This window comes from Caloenas nicobarica, chromosome 1 (genome assembly GCF_036013445.1).
Source record: "Caloenas nicobarica isolate bCalNic1 chromosome 1, bCalNic1.hap1, whole genome shotgun sequence".
NCBI lineage: Eukaryota > Metazoa > Chordata > Aves > Columbiformes > Columbidae > Caloenas > Caloenas nicobarica.
Window position 1 is genome coordinate 80,737,139 of NC_088245.1, and position 18,965 is coordinate 80,756,103.

General features: G+C 38.2%; 1 protein-coding gene across 1 annotated transcript; it reads left to right on the forward strand.

The window, feature by feature from the left end:
- Window positions 1–643: 643 nt before the first annotated feature.
- Window positions 644–17,626, forward strand: LOC135985771 (solute carrier organic anion transporter family member 1A2-like). The gene is made up of 14 exons (XM_065629378.1): window positions 644–712; window positions 1,819–1,960; window positions 3,853–3,985; window positions 4,834–4,940; window positions 8,131–8,277; window positions 8,577–8,675; window positions 9,162–9,395; window positions 10,448–10,612; window positions 12,179–12,374; window positions 13,870–14,035; window positions 15,103–15,287; window positions 15,836–15,900; window positions 16,462–16,579; window positions 17,467–17,626. The coding sequence occupies exons 1-14, from the start codon at window positions 653–655 to the stop codon at window positions 17,624–17,626; spliced, it is 1,977 nt and encodes a 658-aa protein (XP_065485450.1). The 5' UTR covers window positions 644–652.
- The last annotated feature ends 1,339 nt before the right edge of the window (window positions 17,627–18,965 follow it).

Here is an 18,965-nt window from a genome sequence, read left to right on the forward strand (position 1 = left end):
CCATTTAGAGCTTAATTTGATCTGGTGAGTTTGGTTTTATTTTTTCTCCTTCTAATTTTAGTGCCAAGATATTAGTCTCCAATACAGTTTCTATTAAAATTAACAAGTTTACCTTGATGCCAGTGGAAGAGGGGAGGGCTCAATAGAACATGCAGAGCAGAACTAAATGTCTTTTTTATGTCTAGGAAGGACAGGCATAGTAAATAAAGGCCATGGAGACAGGTATACGTCAGTCAAACGTATACATCTTGGTAGTCCTGTCTCCCACAGTGATCCCTACCAAGGGCTTGTGAAGAAGACTGAAAAGCTGTATTACAGACAAACTAGCTCGGTCTCAGAACGTTTCTTTCCCTGTTCTTTGCTCACAGGTTGTGCGCTGCTGACAGCATTCCGCATTCGATGAGAAATAGCTAGCTGTTACATTGTTGACATGCACATGTCAAATTTTCTTGATTAGAATGAAGTGTATAGGCTTGTAGTTTTTGTTGGAATCCAGTTTGCAATTGTTTAAGGAAGATGCTCAAATATCAAACAGCTAAGAAGGAATCTGATCGTTTTGCAAACATGGGGAAAACATGTTTCTTTTTTCTTTTGTTTTGTAAAAGGATCATTGGACAGACTCAGACATCGGGATCAATTAAAAAAAGGCAACATGAAAGACGCTGAGAAGCCACGTGCAGGGGACAAATTCTGCTGCATTTCCAAGCTGAAGGTACATAAATATTTTAGCTATTTTGTATGAATACACAACTGTAATTTCTTGCACTTATAGTGGTTTGGTAGAAGTTACAGTCTAGACTAAATGAATGAATAAGCTCTCTTTCCTTACCCTTAATGCCTTAACTGAGGTCAAGCAAGTTTGTAAGCGATCACGTGTTGCTTTTTGTGTCCCTGTACTTTACACTCTGTGATGTGTTGGAGGTATATGACTGATTGCCCCTTTGAAGCTCCACTTCTGAATTTGTGTAATCCCCCTAGTCTGAAATGTTTACCATTCCTTCTTAAACCTGTGAAATGAGCCTTACGGGCTGTGATATAGCAGTAAAAATGGGCTGTTGATGTAAACTAGACTATTCAAGCTGTCAAGAAGCTCCATAAAAGGTTGTAAAATAGCTTGGTTTTAGTTCAGAGCCCAAATACATTACTTATGACTTTTGGCATTTGCAGCAGATATATTTTAAAATACTATTGGTATTTCATAAATATTTTTTTATTAAGAATGCTTAAGTTAAGAGGATTTGAATACTACTGCATATATTAATCTTTATTCTTTTACTGTCGACTAGATTCTTGTAAAAAGGACACACTATTTGCTCCTGTTTGAAATGACTTGTTCAGGGCTCGTGAGCTCTTCTGAGATGGGAGAGCAGATACTCGATGAAGTAATTTGATCAAAGGAAACGATCTTAATTCTGCAAGTAGTTTGTCACTCAGGAGAGCAAAAGGTGCAAAGAACTTTGCACCCTGGTCTGGCTGCAGGCTTATGCAGTCCTGCAGATGGCAATCTTGCAGCAGACACTCAGTGGGAGAGGCTGTGCTGTGCCTGTCTTGGCTGGGGAAATGGGGCTTAAGGTTTCTGAAGGTAGTCTTGATCAAAGGTGAAGAACAAAAAATATTTTTAAAAAAAATTTTTTTTTGGTTTAGTGAAGCCATAACTCTGTGGACAAGGATAGATGATGGGATTTACAGATACACTGGCGGAACAGAACTGTACACTTGTTTCACCTGGAAGCACACCTTTGATGGGGGAAATAAACATGGAGTATTCCTAAATACATAATTCTGAATTCTTTATGCATTGTCCTCTTTCCTTCCTAGGTATTTCTGCTGGCACTATCACTTGCATATGTGGGTAAAACAATGTCTGGTGCTTACATGAACAGCATGTACACACAGATAGAGAAGCAATTTAATATTCCAGCTTCTTTAGTGGGCATCATTAATGGAAGCTTTGAAATTGGTAATCACTCATTTTAATATTTCTTATTATTTGAAAATATAATATGTTGGTTGAACATGTATTCATAACTTTCCTGTCCATAGCAATCTGTGAATTACTGTATGGTGATGATAGTGACCAACTTTATCCTGCCATTTCAGCTGGTATTCACATATTTAGTGTCTTGGAAAGTAGCAGGACAGCTTAAATTAGGAAGTTTAGCATTAAAAGCTGGTTCAGCTAATTTCTGCGCTATTGTAAGACATGACAAAGCAACTAACAAAATAGAACTAGTTTATGAGCTTTGTATTGAATCTTTGTGAACAAAACAGAAAGATGTTATAAATTTTGTTTGAATTTAAGCTCATATTTAGCATTTTACAGTTCATTTAATCAATAACCTCACCGTTGGTTGGAACAGATTGTCTCCTTACTCAAACTCAATAGTATCTAAAGATTTTGTATCTGTACAACTGTAAAGAAAGTTGACCCTTACCTTACCTATCAGTGACAAGCTTGTGTCATGTCATTGCCAAAAAACCCAAACGAAAGGCTTGGTAGCTTCAGACACATCTAAATAAAGATCCTCAGTGAATGTGTTTTATATCCTTAAAATCATAATATGGATCTTTATTATCCCTGGGTCAGCTGAGGAAATGGTATGCACAGGCTCATGTACTGATTGGGAGGGGAGACAAGGCTCCTTCTCCCCCTTTTCCTGGTCTCCTATATGTGCAAAAAGAAGAAATTACTGTTGACATTGTGCTGCTGCCTGCAAAGCAGCTCCAGTTATGATAGAGAAGGAATACCCAGAATATACTCTTGCTTTTGATAAGGAGACTTTAAGAAATAAGAAATGGCCAAGATTAATGACGTGGTGTGTAAATGGCCTAATATTTTAAATAAATTATCCTCTCATATGCACTTTTCTGTAACCAGTTGTGGTATTCTTATCTCCAAGGATGTAAAATAACTGTGAATAATCATATTAATATTTTAAATTATTAAGAGGCAGTGTACGTGAGAGATGTAAGGAACTTATTAAGACCATGTAATTGTACATCCTCAAGTGTCATTCAAACCACTGGTTCAATACAGCCTGTCTAGCAATCATACATTAAAAAATATGTTATCTTCTTTCAGAGCATGACGCTCATCACTCAGAGACATGGTTTTGTTCTTTTGACAAAACGATCACAAAATTAGTAGGTGTATGATTACTAAATTATTATTTTTATGGGGCCTGATTCATAACATGAAGCTTGATTCTTTTCCTAGTTGCATAGCAATAAATGAAGAGTAGAGAAATTCAGCTGATGTGAAGTAGAAAGTGGAGGAGAAAAGAATTAAGATTTTTAGCACATTTGTATTTTTAAATGGTACTAGATACAAAAACCTATAATTTTTTATTCCTCTCAAACTATCACTGAAACTGATATTAATTTATTATTCCCTTTTTCTCTGTATATCATCTTGTGTTTATTATTTTTGGTATGAAAACACATGCACATATACTTCTGTATTTTCCCACACTTTGCAAAATAAAATATTGTAGGAGAATAACATCCTAAGCCAGCTGTTATTCTGCAGCCCCTGGGCCTGGTCTCTATGTAAAATTGTGGGAATATTTTTCTCTACATAGATGCAGTCAAAAATCTCTTTTGCCATGATCTCTTTTGCATTCTGTCTTCTATTTTCCTGTTCTTTCCATGTGATGTAACTCTCCCAGAAAAAGATCACAGATAGGAGGGAATTACTTAATCATTTAGGCAGTTCCCTGTCTAGTTACAGTTTTTACAATACAAGAGAAGTACCAGATGTTGAGCTAACAAGATCTACTCAAATTTGCATTGTACTTTACATCTTTTGAAGGATGCTGTGGTTTGTAGATATGAACCAGGTTCTTTTTGCAGGCAACTTACTGCTGATAGCATTTGTGAGTTACTTTGGAGCTAAGCTTCACAGACCCAGAGTAATTGCTTTGGGCTGCACAATTATGTCATTTGGATGTCTTTTGATATCACTTCCTCATTTCCTGTTTGGAAGGTGAGTATATGGCTTATCTCACAGCAGCTTCTGTGGTCCTTACCTTGCCTTAATCCATAGCTTTTCCCACTGAAATAATCTTCCCTTCCCTTCCCTTCCCTTCCCTTCCCTTCCCTTCCCTTCCCTTCCCTTCCCTTCCCTTCCCTTCCCTTCTCTTTCTTCCTTGTACAATCCCTTGTGTGGACTCGCTGAGGAAAGAGTGGCCTGTGGTACTGTCACATTACACTACTAGCTCTTATCTGCTTGGATGGGCAATACAAGGTGATTTTTAAAGATCTCTTTGATCTGGAGCCTGGATGACAGATCATAGCTGATCGCTGTGTTGGCAAGGCCTTTACAGACCATTATGATTCTCTAACCACTTTTTCGCTATTTTTGCTTGTCTTAACAAAATACTAATTTAGGCTTGCCTATATTTCAATCAGTGGGATATCTTTTGAGAAAAGAAAATCCTCTCATCTTGTCATGCCCGATGTGATATGACTCTGCCAGCCTTGGTGGCACTCTCTGCTCAGGGCGTAGACGGCATTAGAATGTAAGAAGAGTAGGAGAGAAGATGATACAGAGTGTTTCATTAAGGTGTTTCACTAACTTCTCCTGAAGCATCTATTACAAGATTATATTAGAGGCTAGATAAGTCTGGATAAGACACTGGGTAGGTTCCCTGCTACAGTTGCTTTTTTCCTAGCCTGATGTTACTGATGCTCAGTTAACTTGTGAGGTGGGTTTCCTTTTTCCTATAGCTACACACCCTTCTTATAGGTAGTTCATTACTGAAGTACAGATTTATTGGGTATTTCTAATGTATTTCTTCTTAACCTATACATGCTTTTCTTTGATTCAAACAGGTATCATATTGAAAGCAGTATTTCACCACAGGAGAATTTTTCAGTCATGCCTCTGTGCTTTGTTAATCAAACCTTATTGTCTTTACCTACAGAGGAACCATCAACAGGTATGACTCTTCCTATATCTACTAAAACTTTTTCCTCAGTTTTTATAGTTTTTAAGTAAATAGGATTTTAATTTTTTTTAGCAATTACTTCAGGGTCCTGCTTTTGATCAGTACTTCTTGCAAGCTTAAAAACTAGTGGTCAGAAAATTTCCTGTCCTTCTTTTTCTTTAGTCTGTGACTCCAGAGCTGTAGCTATTTTTCATGAAGTTTTCTTAGTATCTGAACAGCTCGGTGAACATCCCTGTCAGTTCGCTTTGGGGAAATATAACACCAGGTTATTCTCACAGATGTTCTTCTTTTTGACTTGAAATTCTATGATACTGTAAGGAGGTGGGAAATGTATTTGCACAATGGGTAAAAAGCATCGGGATGCTTTTTCATGGTACCACACAAGAAATAAAAGAATGAGACGTAGAAATAGAGCAAAAAAGTGGATCCCACTTCCTTTTAGAGAAAAGAGAAAATAGTTTAAACTAGGCTGAAACTTAGCTGGGAGACTGAAACATGTATGTGCACTAGCAATCTGCATATAAAGTAACTACTATGAAGGCAGAGGACTCAGAAGCAACTATTAAATGATCACACACACAAAAAATGGTCACTCACATAGGGGATGGAATAAATTTTGTGAGTCTTTGGCTACCTCAAAGGGAAGCACTTAGTCTGAACCACCTCTTTAGGCTCCCTTGATAGTCAGCCAAAGGGGAATACAGAACTCTTTCAGAGTGTGTCCCTTGCTGTAAGGACATTCATGCTCTTTAATTTAGGGTGGCTCAGATTACCTCCTGGATGCTTCTACTGACTGCTGGAAATTTAGATGATTGGTGGATAGCAGAAGTTAGGTGAGATGAATCCCACAGTTAATTGTTATATTTTGTGATGGTGTTCCATCAATGTGTGCTAAAAGTGAATCACACTGCTGGAATATTGTATGTACACAGTGACATCAAACCATAGTGGTGTTGTACTGTAGTTTTCTTTGTCTCCATTTAGTAATGGATGTGTCTTCCAAGCTTTCTAAGACTGCATGTCACTTGAGGCATCAATTTTTCCATCTTCACAATGAAAAGTTGAGAAAATTGAATACCTAATAGCACCCAGTATTAATCTTTCCCTTGAAGATTAAAGATACTGTTTTTTTCATTTTATAAATGAACAAATTAAGGGTATAAGTATGTAAAGCATTTTCTTCTGAATTACATAGCCATTCGATGTACACACTAGAACCCACAGGTCCTCAAGCCTATGACTATACTTGGATAAGGTGATTGTTTCCCTATTAGTTTATGGACAAGCAAAACTGTGACATTCGTACGTATGAGCCCTTCTCTTGTGTGATACAAAAACTAGTTTGAATTTGACCACATCTGCATGTGGATTGCTTCACCTGTGTTTGCTGACAGCAATCTGACCTTGACAGAGGAGATCCTGGATTGGTCTCTGAACAGTAATGCTTTCCTTTGGAAAGCCATCAGTTGCTGCTAACAAAGCCAGCATTTATTTGTTAATAAATCGGCACTGAGAAGTCTCAGCATGACAAAGTGTGTCACAGACAACAGTGGAATCTGAAGCAGACTGCATGGGATGAATAAATCCAAGGTCGGGGAGAGGGAGAAAGTACTAAAGGTCATAATAGTTTCTGATATAACTGTCTTGATGTGGGACAAACAGGATTGTGCTGCAGCACAGCATTCTTCAACTGAGTTATGTAGCAGGACAGATGTGACTAAATGAGAGCTAGATCCTCAGATAGATTCAGCAGGCTAGCCAGATATATTGTTATGGATCTTGATTTTGCTTGAGAATTATATAAATGTCACGGATAGTCAGACACTTCCTCAGAGCAGTACCCAGATGAGCAGATTGCAGGCTATGTTCCAGTGGCTGGCCTCTCAGGGGCACACTGGTCTTCTGAGTTACAAAGTATGATGGAGGTAGAAAACCTTTCTGTTACATTTGGTGACACGTGCCTAGTACGGTAGAATTTGTACGTTATTTGCCAAATCAGAATTTGCATTGTCCTCAAGATGTCCCAAACCAGAAATTCAATACCTGAACAGGTAGCATCAGGACAGATGGAATTTCTGGATAGGGAGGTCATTGATATGCAAGGCAAAAATTTGTAGTGGTAGAGAACGGAACTTTGAGGTAAGGGTCTAAGCTGGGGTTTCCAGGTGGTGAGGACTGTTGTGTAGAGTGCTGGTTGAAGATACCAGCAAACAGCCAGTGATTTAGACACAGACAGATTGGCTTTCCATGTGCTTTTCTGCAGAATTTTGAACACCTCATTTTCACCTCACTGTGAGATCAGGAACTCTTCTGTTTTATTTCAGACAATATTCTTTTAATCAAATGACAATGTATGGGTTTTATGCAACAATTACCTGAATCACTGCAAGAGACTCCTGAATTTCGGAGAGATGCTCATACTGGTTTTGCTAGCCCACTCTTCCAGACTGTCCAGGTCTCTCAGTAAGATGGCTCTTGCTCCCGATGTGTCCACCTTACCACCCAGTTTGGTGTCATCAGCAAACTTTTTGAGAGTGCTTTAAATCCCATCATCCAGATCATTTATGAAGGTGTTGAATAGTGTGGGGACAAGTATCGGTCCCAGCTGTGACAAGCTGCCAGCCCAAGTAAAAGCCATTGATCACCATGACTGTGAGCCAATTTCCCACCTATCTTTCAGACTGTCCATTCAGTCTGTATCTTGCCAGTTTGTCTAGAAGGAGGCTATGGGAAACAGTGGCAAATGCTTTGCTGAGGTCCAGGTAAAAAGCACTCACTTTCCTTCCCATATTGACAGAAAGTGTTACTTTGTTGTATAACAGAAGGTGATCAGGTTAGTCAGGCATGATTTTTCATCCCTTCATCGCTTATGTTCAGGGGTTGTCTTCTCTTCACTGACATGAAAATGGCAGTTTTGATGAGGGAGATGAGTAAAGGGAAGGGCCTAGGTCATAGTTGGACTGCCAAGTGGTTGGACAATGGAGAGGGAAGGAATTTAAACTCTACTCCAGCAAGTGCAACAGCTTCTTCCAGTTCTGAAGTCTTTCAAATATCACAACTGCTTATTTCCCTGTTTTACAGGACAGACCTACCCACCAAAGTTTAGTTAATTATTTGTCTGTAGAACTCAATTAATAGTTAGAATTAAAACGTTAATTCTGGCTTCTTATTTTATTCACAGAATGTGAAAAAGAGCCTGGATCCTCACTATGGATATTTGTGATGGTTGGAAACATAGTACGAGGAATGGGTGAAACTCCCATCATGCCTTTAGGCGTTTCATATTTGGAGGATTTTGCCAAAGCAGAGAATTCACCTTTCTACCTGGGTAAATCTACCCTATTGTGATAACTCCCACCCCCAAACACACACACATATCAACAAAAGCAAAAGGGGGTTATCGTCACTCACTTCAGTCTAATAAAGGAAAAGACAGACATTACTGCCTCATGAAAATAATAACGTTGTAGAACTTGTAATATAACTAGAGATTAACCTGTTGAAATGAGGCCATTTTTCGGTGCAAATGCCTATTCAGCAGAGCTGTCTTAAACATATATAACAATTCCAGGGAAATTCTGATGTCCAGGTTCTAATTTAGTATGGTTTGTCCTTTTCATACTTTAGGATGTCTACAAACAGCAACTGTAGTCGGCCCATTCCTTGGTTTATTGTTGGCATCATTCTGTGCACAACTGTTTGTTGATCTGGGATCAGTAGATGCAGGTAACGGATGAATATATAAAATCTTACATATACATCAGTAGGCATGATGGTGTATTCATCAGCACTAAAAGATGTTTTCTTGCTAATATGAGGTGTCTTAAGTTTATCTGAGTCTCCTGGTGTTTCTTTTAGAATGAAAAATCTGTGTGTAATATTCAATTCAATAAAAGGCCTGAATTCACACATACACAAATGAATCTGCATATAAATTATTTGATGAACAATTGTGTCATTCGCCTTAACACAGGAAAGGACTAGAATTAATTTAACGCAAAACACTGAAATTAACCAGAAAATTAGCAACATTGGAAAAGAAGACTGAAGACTATTCTCTTCCATCAGTCTGGTTTTAAGAATCTTTAAAATGCTTTTAATATATCACATGTCAGGGATGACTACGAAAACACACAGTGACAGCAAAGAATGTTTCTGAACTAATATAAAATTTTCTTTTCTTTTTTTTTTTTCTTTTTTTTTTTTAAATAGAGGACATAACCATAACAGCTACTGATGCCCGCTGGGTTGGAGCCTGGTGGCTGGGTATTTTGATTTGTGCATCACTGAACCTTCTTGCGGGAATACCTTTTTGGTTTTTGCCCAAGTCACTTGTGAAAGAAGGAGAAACCAATGAACCTGAGGAGACCAGTAAAAATAGTTTAGTAACATTGCAAGAAAATGATACAAATGAAGCCAAACAGACCATGTATGAAATCACTAAAGGCAAGTTATATTGTATGTTATTTCCTTAATTTAGTCCTTAGGGTGTGATCTATGTCTGTGTATTTTTGTAAGTAAAGATGGGTCCAATGTATGAAATGCATGCTCTGTTTTTCATCTCTCTGTAGTTCAAAGGATTTGCACAGGGATCTAGAACGGCTCCTTGCAGAGGACGAAAGCTAATTCCATAGATCCAGGATATGAATTCACTCCTTTCCCCTTCATGCATTTCAGGTGTATGTAGATCTGGATCTTTTCTTCCTGGTAGAGTGTTAATGTACTGAAATCTGGTTAAGAATTTTAACACCTCAGTGAGGTGTGGACATGTTGCAGATACTAGTTGCTTGTGCAACTGTGCAGAAAAGCAGAAAACCAGCACAAATCTTGTGCATTCCTTGAGTCAAAGCCACAAAAGGGAATTGACAGGTGCTTAAGTGTCTCATAAATGTTTAATGGCTGTTGAACAAGGATCTATTTGACCTAAATTTATTTGTGTTACTGTTGGCAACATTCACATCTGTGGTCTTTCAGATCTCTACATCTGTAGCAAGCTATTTTTTTCCTTCATTTTTTTGTACTAGTTGGGAATGTAAATGGATAAAATGTGTCAAAGGCTATGTTCTTTGGAGTAGTCTCATGATTCTGTATAGCCAGCTCAGGGCAACTTGACAGGATCTTTGTCTTCAGAAAGTAAGTGTCAAATGCCAGCTACCTCTCCGTGGTGTTTCAAGCTGAGTCCTGCAAATTCACCATGCTCGGAGTGAGTACTCAGCTCTTGGCTGATACTGCAACTTCACTGTGATAAACCCGGCATCTTTCTCTGCTGCCATGTAGCCTTAACTGAATCCACAAATACAGGTTTGTTCTGGTCAGAAAAGTTTCCTAGCTCAGACTGTGGGTTCTAGTACTCCTGAGTCCCTTCAGAGCTCAAGTTTTCATCATCTGACTCAGTTAAGGACCATTTCTGTTTCCCTCTTACCCCCTCAGCTGCACTGAACATTGGGTGATTAATTTCATGAAGCATCACACTAACATGTTACATTATTTCATTCCAGATTTCATCCCGTTCCTCAAGGCTCTGTTTTGCAACCCAGTTTATATGTTATTTATATGCATAACTGTGTTACAGTTCAATGCCTTCATTGGCATGATATCCTTCATGCCCAAATACTTGGAACAGCAGTTTGGAAAATCTGCATCAGATGCCATCTTTTTAATTGGTACGTTTGCATTTTGCTCTGTTCTGTTATACCAAATAGTGATGTCTCTAAGCAAATTCTCCCTATTTTTATATATATATATTCCTGTGCACATGTATACATATACATATATATAGTAAGGACAAATGCTTCTATGAGAGATTCACACTATGAAGAATTTCTAAATGATCACGCATTTTCTGCTAAGCATCTCCTAATTTTCTGTGCAGAATTTTATAGTCTACTTCCCATCTTTTGAATTGGCCCAGAAAGTTCAGCTGATGTGAAACTTGCACCACTGATCTCAAAGAGGTTATGCTAAGTTACACATGCAGAACTCCATTGAAGGAAAGCACTGACCAAATAGCTGTCTTTTTTTGTCTCTTCTTTATTAGGTTGTCTTTTTTTATGAGTGAGAACAAGGTGTTCATGCACTAGGAAGTGATAACAGCAAGTAGTTGCAGCACAAAGCAAATATCCTGAAACTCTAGGAGTCTTTCTATGGTTCCACTTTATCATGTCTTAAATTCTCATTGTTCCCTTGTTTAACTCTAGCAACTTAATTGGACTAGAATTTATTTAATCATTATAGAAGAATCATCTTACTTCTCTTCCTTAACTCAGTGCTCATCTTGCACAGTAGCTGCACTGTTTTCTTTAAAAACTGCCACACAGCATGTCCCAGACTTTTCGAGTATTACTATTGCTCTCTGTTACCAGTGTTTCCAAGCTGGGCATCAGAAGGCATGTAACTATCATACATCTCGTATGTGTTGCATTGACAGTGCACTGCTGGGTTGTTTTGCAGACATTTTTCTGTATTGAAATATATGATACATTGAGAGGATCCAAATTCAGGTTTAATAGTCTTCCCTTTTGGTCACATTCTCTGTGCCCACCCACAGTCAAATATTGCTGGAGAACCAGCATTGCCTTGAGCAAAGCCAACCAAATCATATGATGCTTGTGTCAAAACACTTCCAAAACATCTCTGAGTCAGTTTTTACTTCATTAAAGTACGAAACAGCAAAGAATCGTGAAGGCATGTTCAGTAATCTTATAATAACACTGGAAGTCTGTTCCTCCTTTTCGGGATGCTGAATGTGCACCGAGATGTGCTCCACTAGCTTATCTTCCTGTTGATTTTCTCTCTCAGCTAGGGAGGCTGTATTGAAACCCTACTTTTCTCTTTTTTTTTCTCCTTTTCCTTTTCATTTTCCTTTTCATTTTCCTTTTCATTTTCCTTTATTCCTCTCCTCTCCTCTTTTTTTCCTTTTCATTTTTCCTTTTTTTCCTTTTTTTCCTTTTTTCCTTCATGTTGGACCTGGATTGCAACTTGAAATGGAAATTTTCCAATTAATCATTTCAGTCATACCCTCTAGCTTGCTCTTCAAGTAGTTCCTAACTGCTGCTCACTTCAGCAGGTGTTTTAGATGTGCAAGAGAACTAGTAGAGACCCATTTCCGAATGTAGTTAAATTATTCAGTCACAGGCACTATGTGAGTCTTTGCCAAACACAGCCTTCCCTTATGAGTAGCTTTGTTCATCTCCCTTATTTTAACATGAAAGTTTCACTTGTTTAAATAGGTGTTTACAACTTACCGGTTATATGCGTTGGGTATTTTTCTGGAGGCTTACTAATGAAGAAATTCAAGATAAATATCTATCAGGCTGCAAACATAGCATTTTGGGTGTCTTTACTGGAATATCTTCTCTACTTTGCTGCCTATTGGACTGTCTGTGATACTTCACCAGTTGCTGGCCTAACAGTTTCCTACAAAGGGTACGTTCTTCAAGACAAAAGAGGACTTAAGTGTTAAGACACTGAAATTATTTTTTTTGGTCAAGGATCAGACAGGGACTCCATAGCTTTGCAGCATTTTAGTTTCATGATCTAAATTCCCAACACTTTTTACTTGCAAGAGACAGTAGGTCTATCTTCTGTTATCCCAAGCTAGCAATATAACCATGATAGCCACTCACTCACCCCTGAATAAGGGAGAAAATCAAAAGGGAAGGGAGAAACTTAGATTGAGACAAACACGGTTTAATAAAATAACAAAATACTAATATACTACTAGTAAATATAGATACAAAATAGAAATAGAATAGAAAATAAAAGATAATGTAATTCCTCACAAACTCCATCTGCACCGAGCAGCCAGTCCCAGGCAGCAGCACCTGGTTCTGAACAGCTGATCCCAGAGAGAGAAAAAAGGTAAAAAGGCAGAAAGGCCCAGAGGCCTCTTGAAACAGCAGGATGGCAAAAGGCCGAACCAAAGAAACTCCCGGACAGAACTCCCTTCAAGGGGTCTCCATCCCGACTACGACCAAATGAGGAAAAAAGTTAGCCGGAAGATCCCAACAGCTTAAATATGCAGCATGACACTAATGGGATGGAATAGTCTCATTGACCACTCTGGATGTCAGTCAAGCTCTGCCCAGTCCCTGCCCTGCTTCCTCACTGCCTCACACCTGTGGGCAGAGCACTCCCAACCATCCTTGGCTCTCAGACCAGAGCAAATAAAAACATTAACTCTGCCCCGGAGTGTTATCTCTTGTTCTCAAACTAAGTCCAAACAATGACTGTGCTAGCTATGAAAAAGAAAGGTTTCTAACTGCATGAAGGAAAATTTACTAGTTTTCAGTCAAACCAGCAACTGTTTTAAACAGTAAAGTGTATTAAAAAAATATTAACATCAAGACTCATGCAATTGCATGTCCATATCAATTCTTTTACTCATATAATTATATATTCAAGTCATGTAACTGAGGGTAAAAATAAGAAGTTGTTGATTAAATTAGGCATACATGAATGCAAAACCAGAATTACGGAGGGACAAACCCCTTTATATTACACTGGTTTACTGGAATTTGGTTGCTATCAAGTTATCAGAGGGTATTTCATCTGCAGTTTCATGATTTGGAGGCTGCTGTTAATCATTGGGAGGGATTGTGTGTTTGTAAAATCCACATGTAGGTATAGATGTAATGTTTATAGACAATCAAGAACATACGTGCCATAGATGTGAAAAATGCTGTAGGGTATGCATACCTATCTATAAATTGATAATATAAATAGAATATGATTAATATAATATAATATATTGCAATATAATATCCTGTAGAAAGATAGAAGTGAATGACTCCGGGATAGGAGCATGTAGGATTGAGTCCTGGATCAACACTTGAGCTAGAATAGAATCTTAAGCATTGCAAAGAGTTACTGTAGGTATTTCGTTACTGAACTATTTATTCATCTTCTAAATATATTTCAGAACAGAGCAAGTTTCATATGAAGAATATACTCTACTTGCTGGCTGCAACAGGGATTGTGATTGTTCACTGAAAACATGGGACCCTGTTTGTGGCAACAATGGAATCACTTATGTGTCGCCTTGTCTTGCTGGGTGTAAAGTCTCAAGAGGAACTAGAAAAAGTGTGGTAATGCATACATTTTACTGTGCCATAACTGTGAAATATAGTAGATGAGAAATATCCATATCGATATAGGGTGGGAAACATCCATACGTGTACATTCAATTGGACATATAAGGTGATAAATAGAGTTGAACAAATTCATTGAATGGGAACATAAGTTCCAAACTAAATACGAAAATTAGTTTAAGTTTAAATTAAAGAGCATAATGAAGAAGCCTCCTTTTCTTCTAATAATCAAAGGAATCTTAAATGCTCAAAATGGAGTGAGAAATTCTTCTCAAGGTGTTGCCACTTGGTAACCTGAGTACACAAGAACATTTCAGCCAAATTGAAAATCCATATCATGGGCTTAATGATCTCTTTAAACAAGGGGCCGGGTATTGTAGAACTTTTATTATCTTAATTAATAGTACCTTTTTCATTAACAAATTATAAGTTCTAATTAGATTGAAAAATCATAAAAAATAATGAATTAAATAAAACCTCAGATTATACATATTTGAGAAAGCCCCTGTACTTTACAAATATTTTAGAGAAATATAAGATGATAGTAAGAGCCAGACACTGATGCCCTTGTTCACCTTGACTGACATTTGAAAGCCCTTCTTCTGGCAATAGGCTCAGTGATTTTATTAGAAGCATGTGTTTGAGTGAGAAAATTGCAACCCAGCCTCAACCAAACATCTCTGGTTTCTTCTCTTCTGGCATATGAGACACCACACGCTAGATTATGAAAAGGTGGGTCAGGCCTATTGGCACTGGAAGGACCACATAACCAAGCTGAGCTGGGAAATATGGGGGCTCTCTTAATCACGGCTTCTGCAAGGATGCAGAAGCACAGTCCCAGCTGCATAACAGGATCACAGCTCCCTCCTGCTAACTCCATGTGTCACATACAGACGGTGGTTGGACCTGTGCCTGGCAGACTGTGAGAGGAGCCGCGGTGCAGTGCTGCACGTGTGTAACATGCTCAAGTGCAGGAGAGAGTGAGCTAGGTGCCAACTGTGCGAGTTTCACACTTGGTCTGTGAGTTTTGACAAGTCTGTGTGATTAAAATACTCTTTTGACAGGTATTTGAAAACTGCACCTGTGTTGCAGCCTCGGGGTTTTCATCTCAAAATGTCTCTGCAATTCTGGGCCAGTGTGATGGAGGAGAAAACTGTGACAAGATGCTTCATTATTTTTTAGTATTGTCATTAGTCTGCAGCTTCATTTATTCCTTAGCAGCCATGCCTGGATACATGGTCTTAATAAGGTACAGTAAAATACCCTTAAGAAACCTACTGAACTTTTTATTCTGAGGTCAAACACCCACAGGAATTAAAAGCGTGTTAGTTTGTGTATGGAGAGAGGAAGGATAGAAAGATCTTATGTTATTTCTGTGCTGAGTTAAGGTTTAGTGTTGTGCCAGCTTCACAACCTGTTGTTACTTCTGGCTATCAGCTGTACCCTAAATTAATGTAGGACTGCTGAGTCAGTGCACTGAGATACTGAGATCTGTGTGATACCCATGTGTTTATTGCTCCCATCAACATGATGTTGATTAAGGCACAACTGTCTTGCACTTTTTGCTGGCCTCAGTCCAAGTGGAAGATACCAGGACAAAACCTTTTTCTTTTGTGATTTGGCAGTCTTAGTTAAGGAACTCCATTAAACTTCACCTAATGAGGGTAACGAATTCTTTCAACCAATGCTCTAATTAGAATGGTTTGGGCCTAATGTGATGAAGAGTTTGATTTAAAAAAAAAAAAAGAAAAAAAAGGTAAACAATTCATATTAATGTACAATGTAATTATCATACAGGTCTCTAAAGCCTGAAGAAAAGTCATTTGGAGTGGGTATCCATGGACTAGCTTCAAGAGTATTTGGTAAGAAAAGCTCTAACACACTTCAGAAGCACAGTTAGGTCTGATCTAGGGTTAGATAAGGATCACATCAGGGCTGTGGGCATGGCACAGGAGTGCAATTCTATGGAGTGCCTTCGATCAGGAAGAATTTGGTGTTTTTTTACAGATCTAGGCAGCATGACAAATGAGAATGGCTTTCAGTTTGCATTTTTTTTTTATACTGGGTAATAGGGTGATTACATCTGCTGCTTGTCTGAAAGCCATTTTGCATTCCTTCACTCTTGTTATATGTTTATTGAACACAACACTCACTCTCACTGATAAAACATTGAATTTTGAATAGGAATCACAGTCTATATTGTAGCATGTATACATTGCTAAAGAGGCAACAGGAAAGAAAAATCTTTGTTAAGGGTAAGTGGATAAGGAAGAAGAGAGAACATAAGAAATACAGAGAACCTGGTTCATGCTGCAAGAGGACAGGGCAGATGGAGTAGGTGAGAAACAGTGTAGGTTCTACAGTGTATGTGCTAATCAGAAAAAGTATGCTATTCACAAAAATGTTGCTAATATCCTTTTTAGCTGGAATTCCATCTCCCATTTATTTTGGAGCTTTGATAGATACCACTTGCTTGAAGTGGGGTACCATGACTTGTGGTGGAGAAGGAGCATGTAGGATGTATGACATTGTCACATACAGGTATATTTTCTACTTTATTTTCATTTCTCCTTCTTACTGTTTTATTACATGCATAGAGATATAATTGCATGCTCTTTATCTTTTCCTAGTAGACAAACTGCTCCTGTGTTAGAGATTTGACACGACACTTTACTTTGGCATTGGCCTTATTTGTCAAGTGCAATGTTTGCCACAGATGTTGGAGCATTCTTTAAACAGAAATGTTTGGTGCCATAATTACATTCACTAGTGGCCTTTCATGAGAACAGACCTTAAAACACTGATAAAAAAAATAATTAAAGCAGTAAGCCCTTGTTGGAAAAATGTCAGATGTTTAATGGCTGACTATGCAATATATTTGAGCAGAAAATGGTTGAAATAGTACTTGAATTCAAATAAAGGAGAAATTTATAGAGAAGATATGGTTACCTGAGTTGGAAATTGGCCCGGCATACTGTGCTTCATGCTTTTGTAGTCCTTCAAGGAGCACTGTGGGAATTTTGAAAAAAAGTCTTGTTGAACTAATGGTCTTAGGCTGATATCTTTTAATACTGTGTTGAGGTTGATTTGGAAGAAGAATCTTAGCTCATGAATACCCAGTTTTACCCAGGTGGCCTGAGCTGCCCTTTTCAGGGCTGTCTCCTTCCCCTTAGGAGAAAGCCATAAGGGTACCAGGTGGCAAACTTCACTGGCTAAATTAGTTGCCTGAACTTGAGTGATGTAAAGAGCCATTTCGCTGAACCTGACATATTCTCCATTCTCATACTGATTCCTCTTCTGTGAGATCCAAAAGGATCAGGGCACAACCTTTAGAGCAGCTGGGCAACTGTCGCAAAACAATGTATGCTGAATAGTTTTGATATTTTTTCATGAATTATAAATTTAATGACGCTCATCCTTTATTTCAGGTGGCTCTATCTTGGCCTGCCAGCATTATTACGTGGAGTGTCCTATATCCCAAGTGCAATAATTCTCCTAATTTTAAAGAAGAAACTTAAATCTGAAAACCAAGTCTTATTAAATGCACCGGTAGAAATGCAGAATAAAGTACAAGAAGCATTGAAATAGCATTTCAAAGCAGGACATATTGCGAAAAATCCTTGCAGTGTAAATTTTGGATATATCCTTGTGAAAGATTTCATACCTTAAGAGATTAATAGAGATTAATAGAGTTACACCTAGTTGTACCCTAATTATATTATAAAAGCATCAGTTCATAAACAGAAGTTACAGGAAAAATGTGTTTGGTGCAAAAGAACAAGGAGCAGACATATGAAAACTTACGACATGATGGGTTTGAGTTGTCTGAGCAAAGGTCTATGAAGCAGAAACATATGTTTTCAGTCCTGGTTTCACTGAAGATAGGGAGAGCTTTGCAACTGACTCCAGTGATGCCAGATTTCATCCTGGAATTCTCTGATGGCTTCTGCCATAGCATCTCTCATTGACTGTAGACAGGATTTGTAACTTCTTTGGGCCTGACTTTTCCATAAGTTTATTTAATTATACTATTAGTCCTTTCAGGCAGGGACTGTTTGTTATTCTGCATAGTGTAGGTCAGGGGTGTCAAACTCATTTTCACCGGGGGTCTGTATAAATGTAACTACTCCTACAGTAGGAGTAGGAGAGTCCTAAAATTACATTCGGCCCTTTGAAGGAAACCGCGAGGCTGATGTGACCCCTGGTGAAAATGAGTTTGACACCCGTGGTGTAGAGGGTCAATATATTGGCAGCCTGGTTTATGACATAGCCTGGGTGCTGCGGTAACAATAAGAAATTAAAAAAAAAAAAGAAAAGAAAAAAAATTTTAAAAATGCAATGTTATGGTGATGTTTTAAAGTTTAAATAGAGCATGGACAAGGAAAAGTATCAGGATTTGTTACTTCAGTTGCATTCACTCAAGAGGGGAATAACTCATACATTGAGCATGATAGAATTATACTTGTGAGCATTTTGCCCATCGTATTGCTGTCTGCTAAATTGTATACCTTCTCATGTCTTGTCAAATTATTTTTGAGTGGTACATAACCGTAATCATCCATGTGCTCTTCCTGATCTTTGTCCAATTTTTATTTCTCTCAGATGTGATGCTACAATGAATGTAATATCCATTTGGGGTTTGCTGACAGTGAGCTGTTGCCCTAGGGTGGCTGAAGTATCTCAGGAAAAGACTCTGAATGTCTCAGGGGAAAAAAAAATACAGAAATCCCTGCTGATAACGGTATATGTCACACGAGGTGTATCTTTGATTGAATATAGTGCATCCATCTTTAGCTTCTAGACTGGAACTGCCATGTATTTAGGTCTGTCTGCAGGTGACCATGTGATAACTTCTCAAGCCCTCTTATTACAGCTGTTGAAAATAAAAAAGCCCCAACCCTCCTGATTATTATTCCCTTCTGCGTAA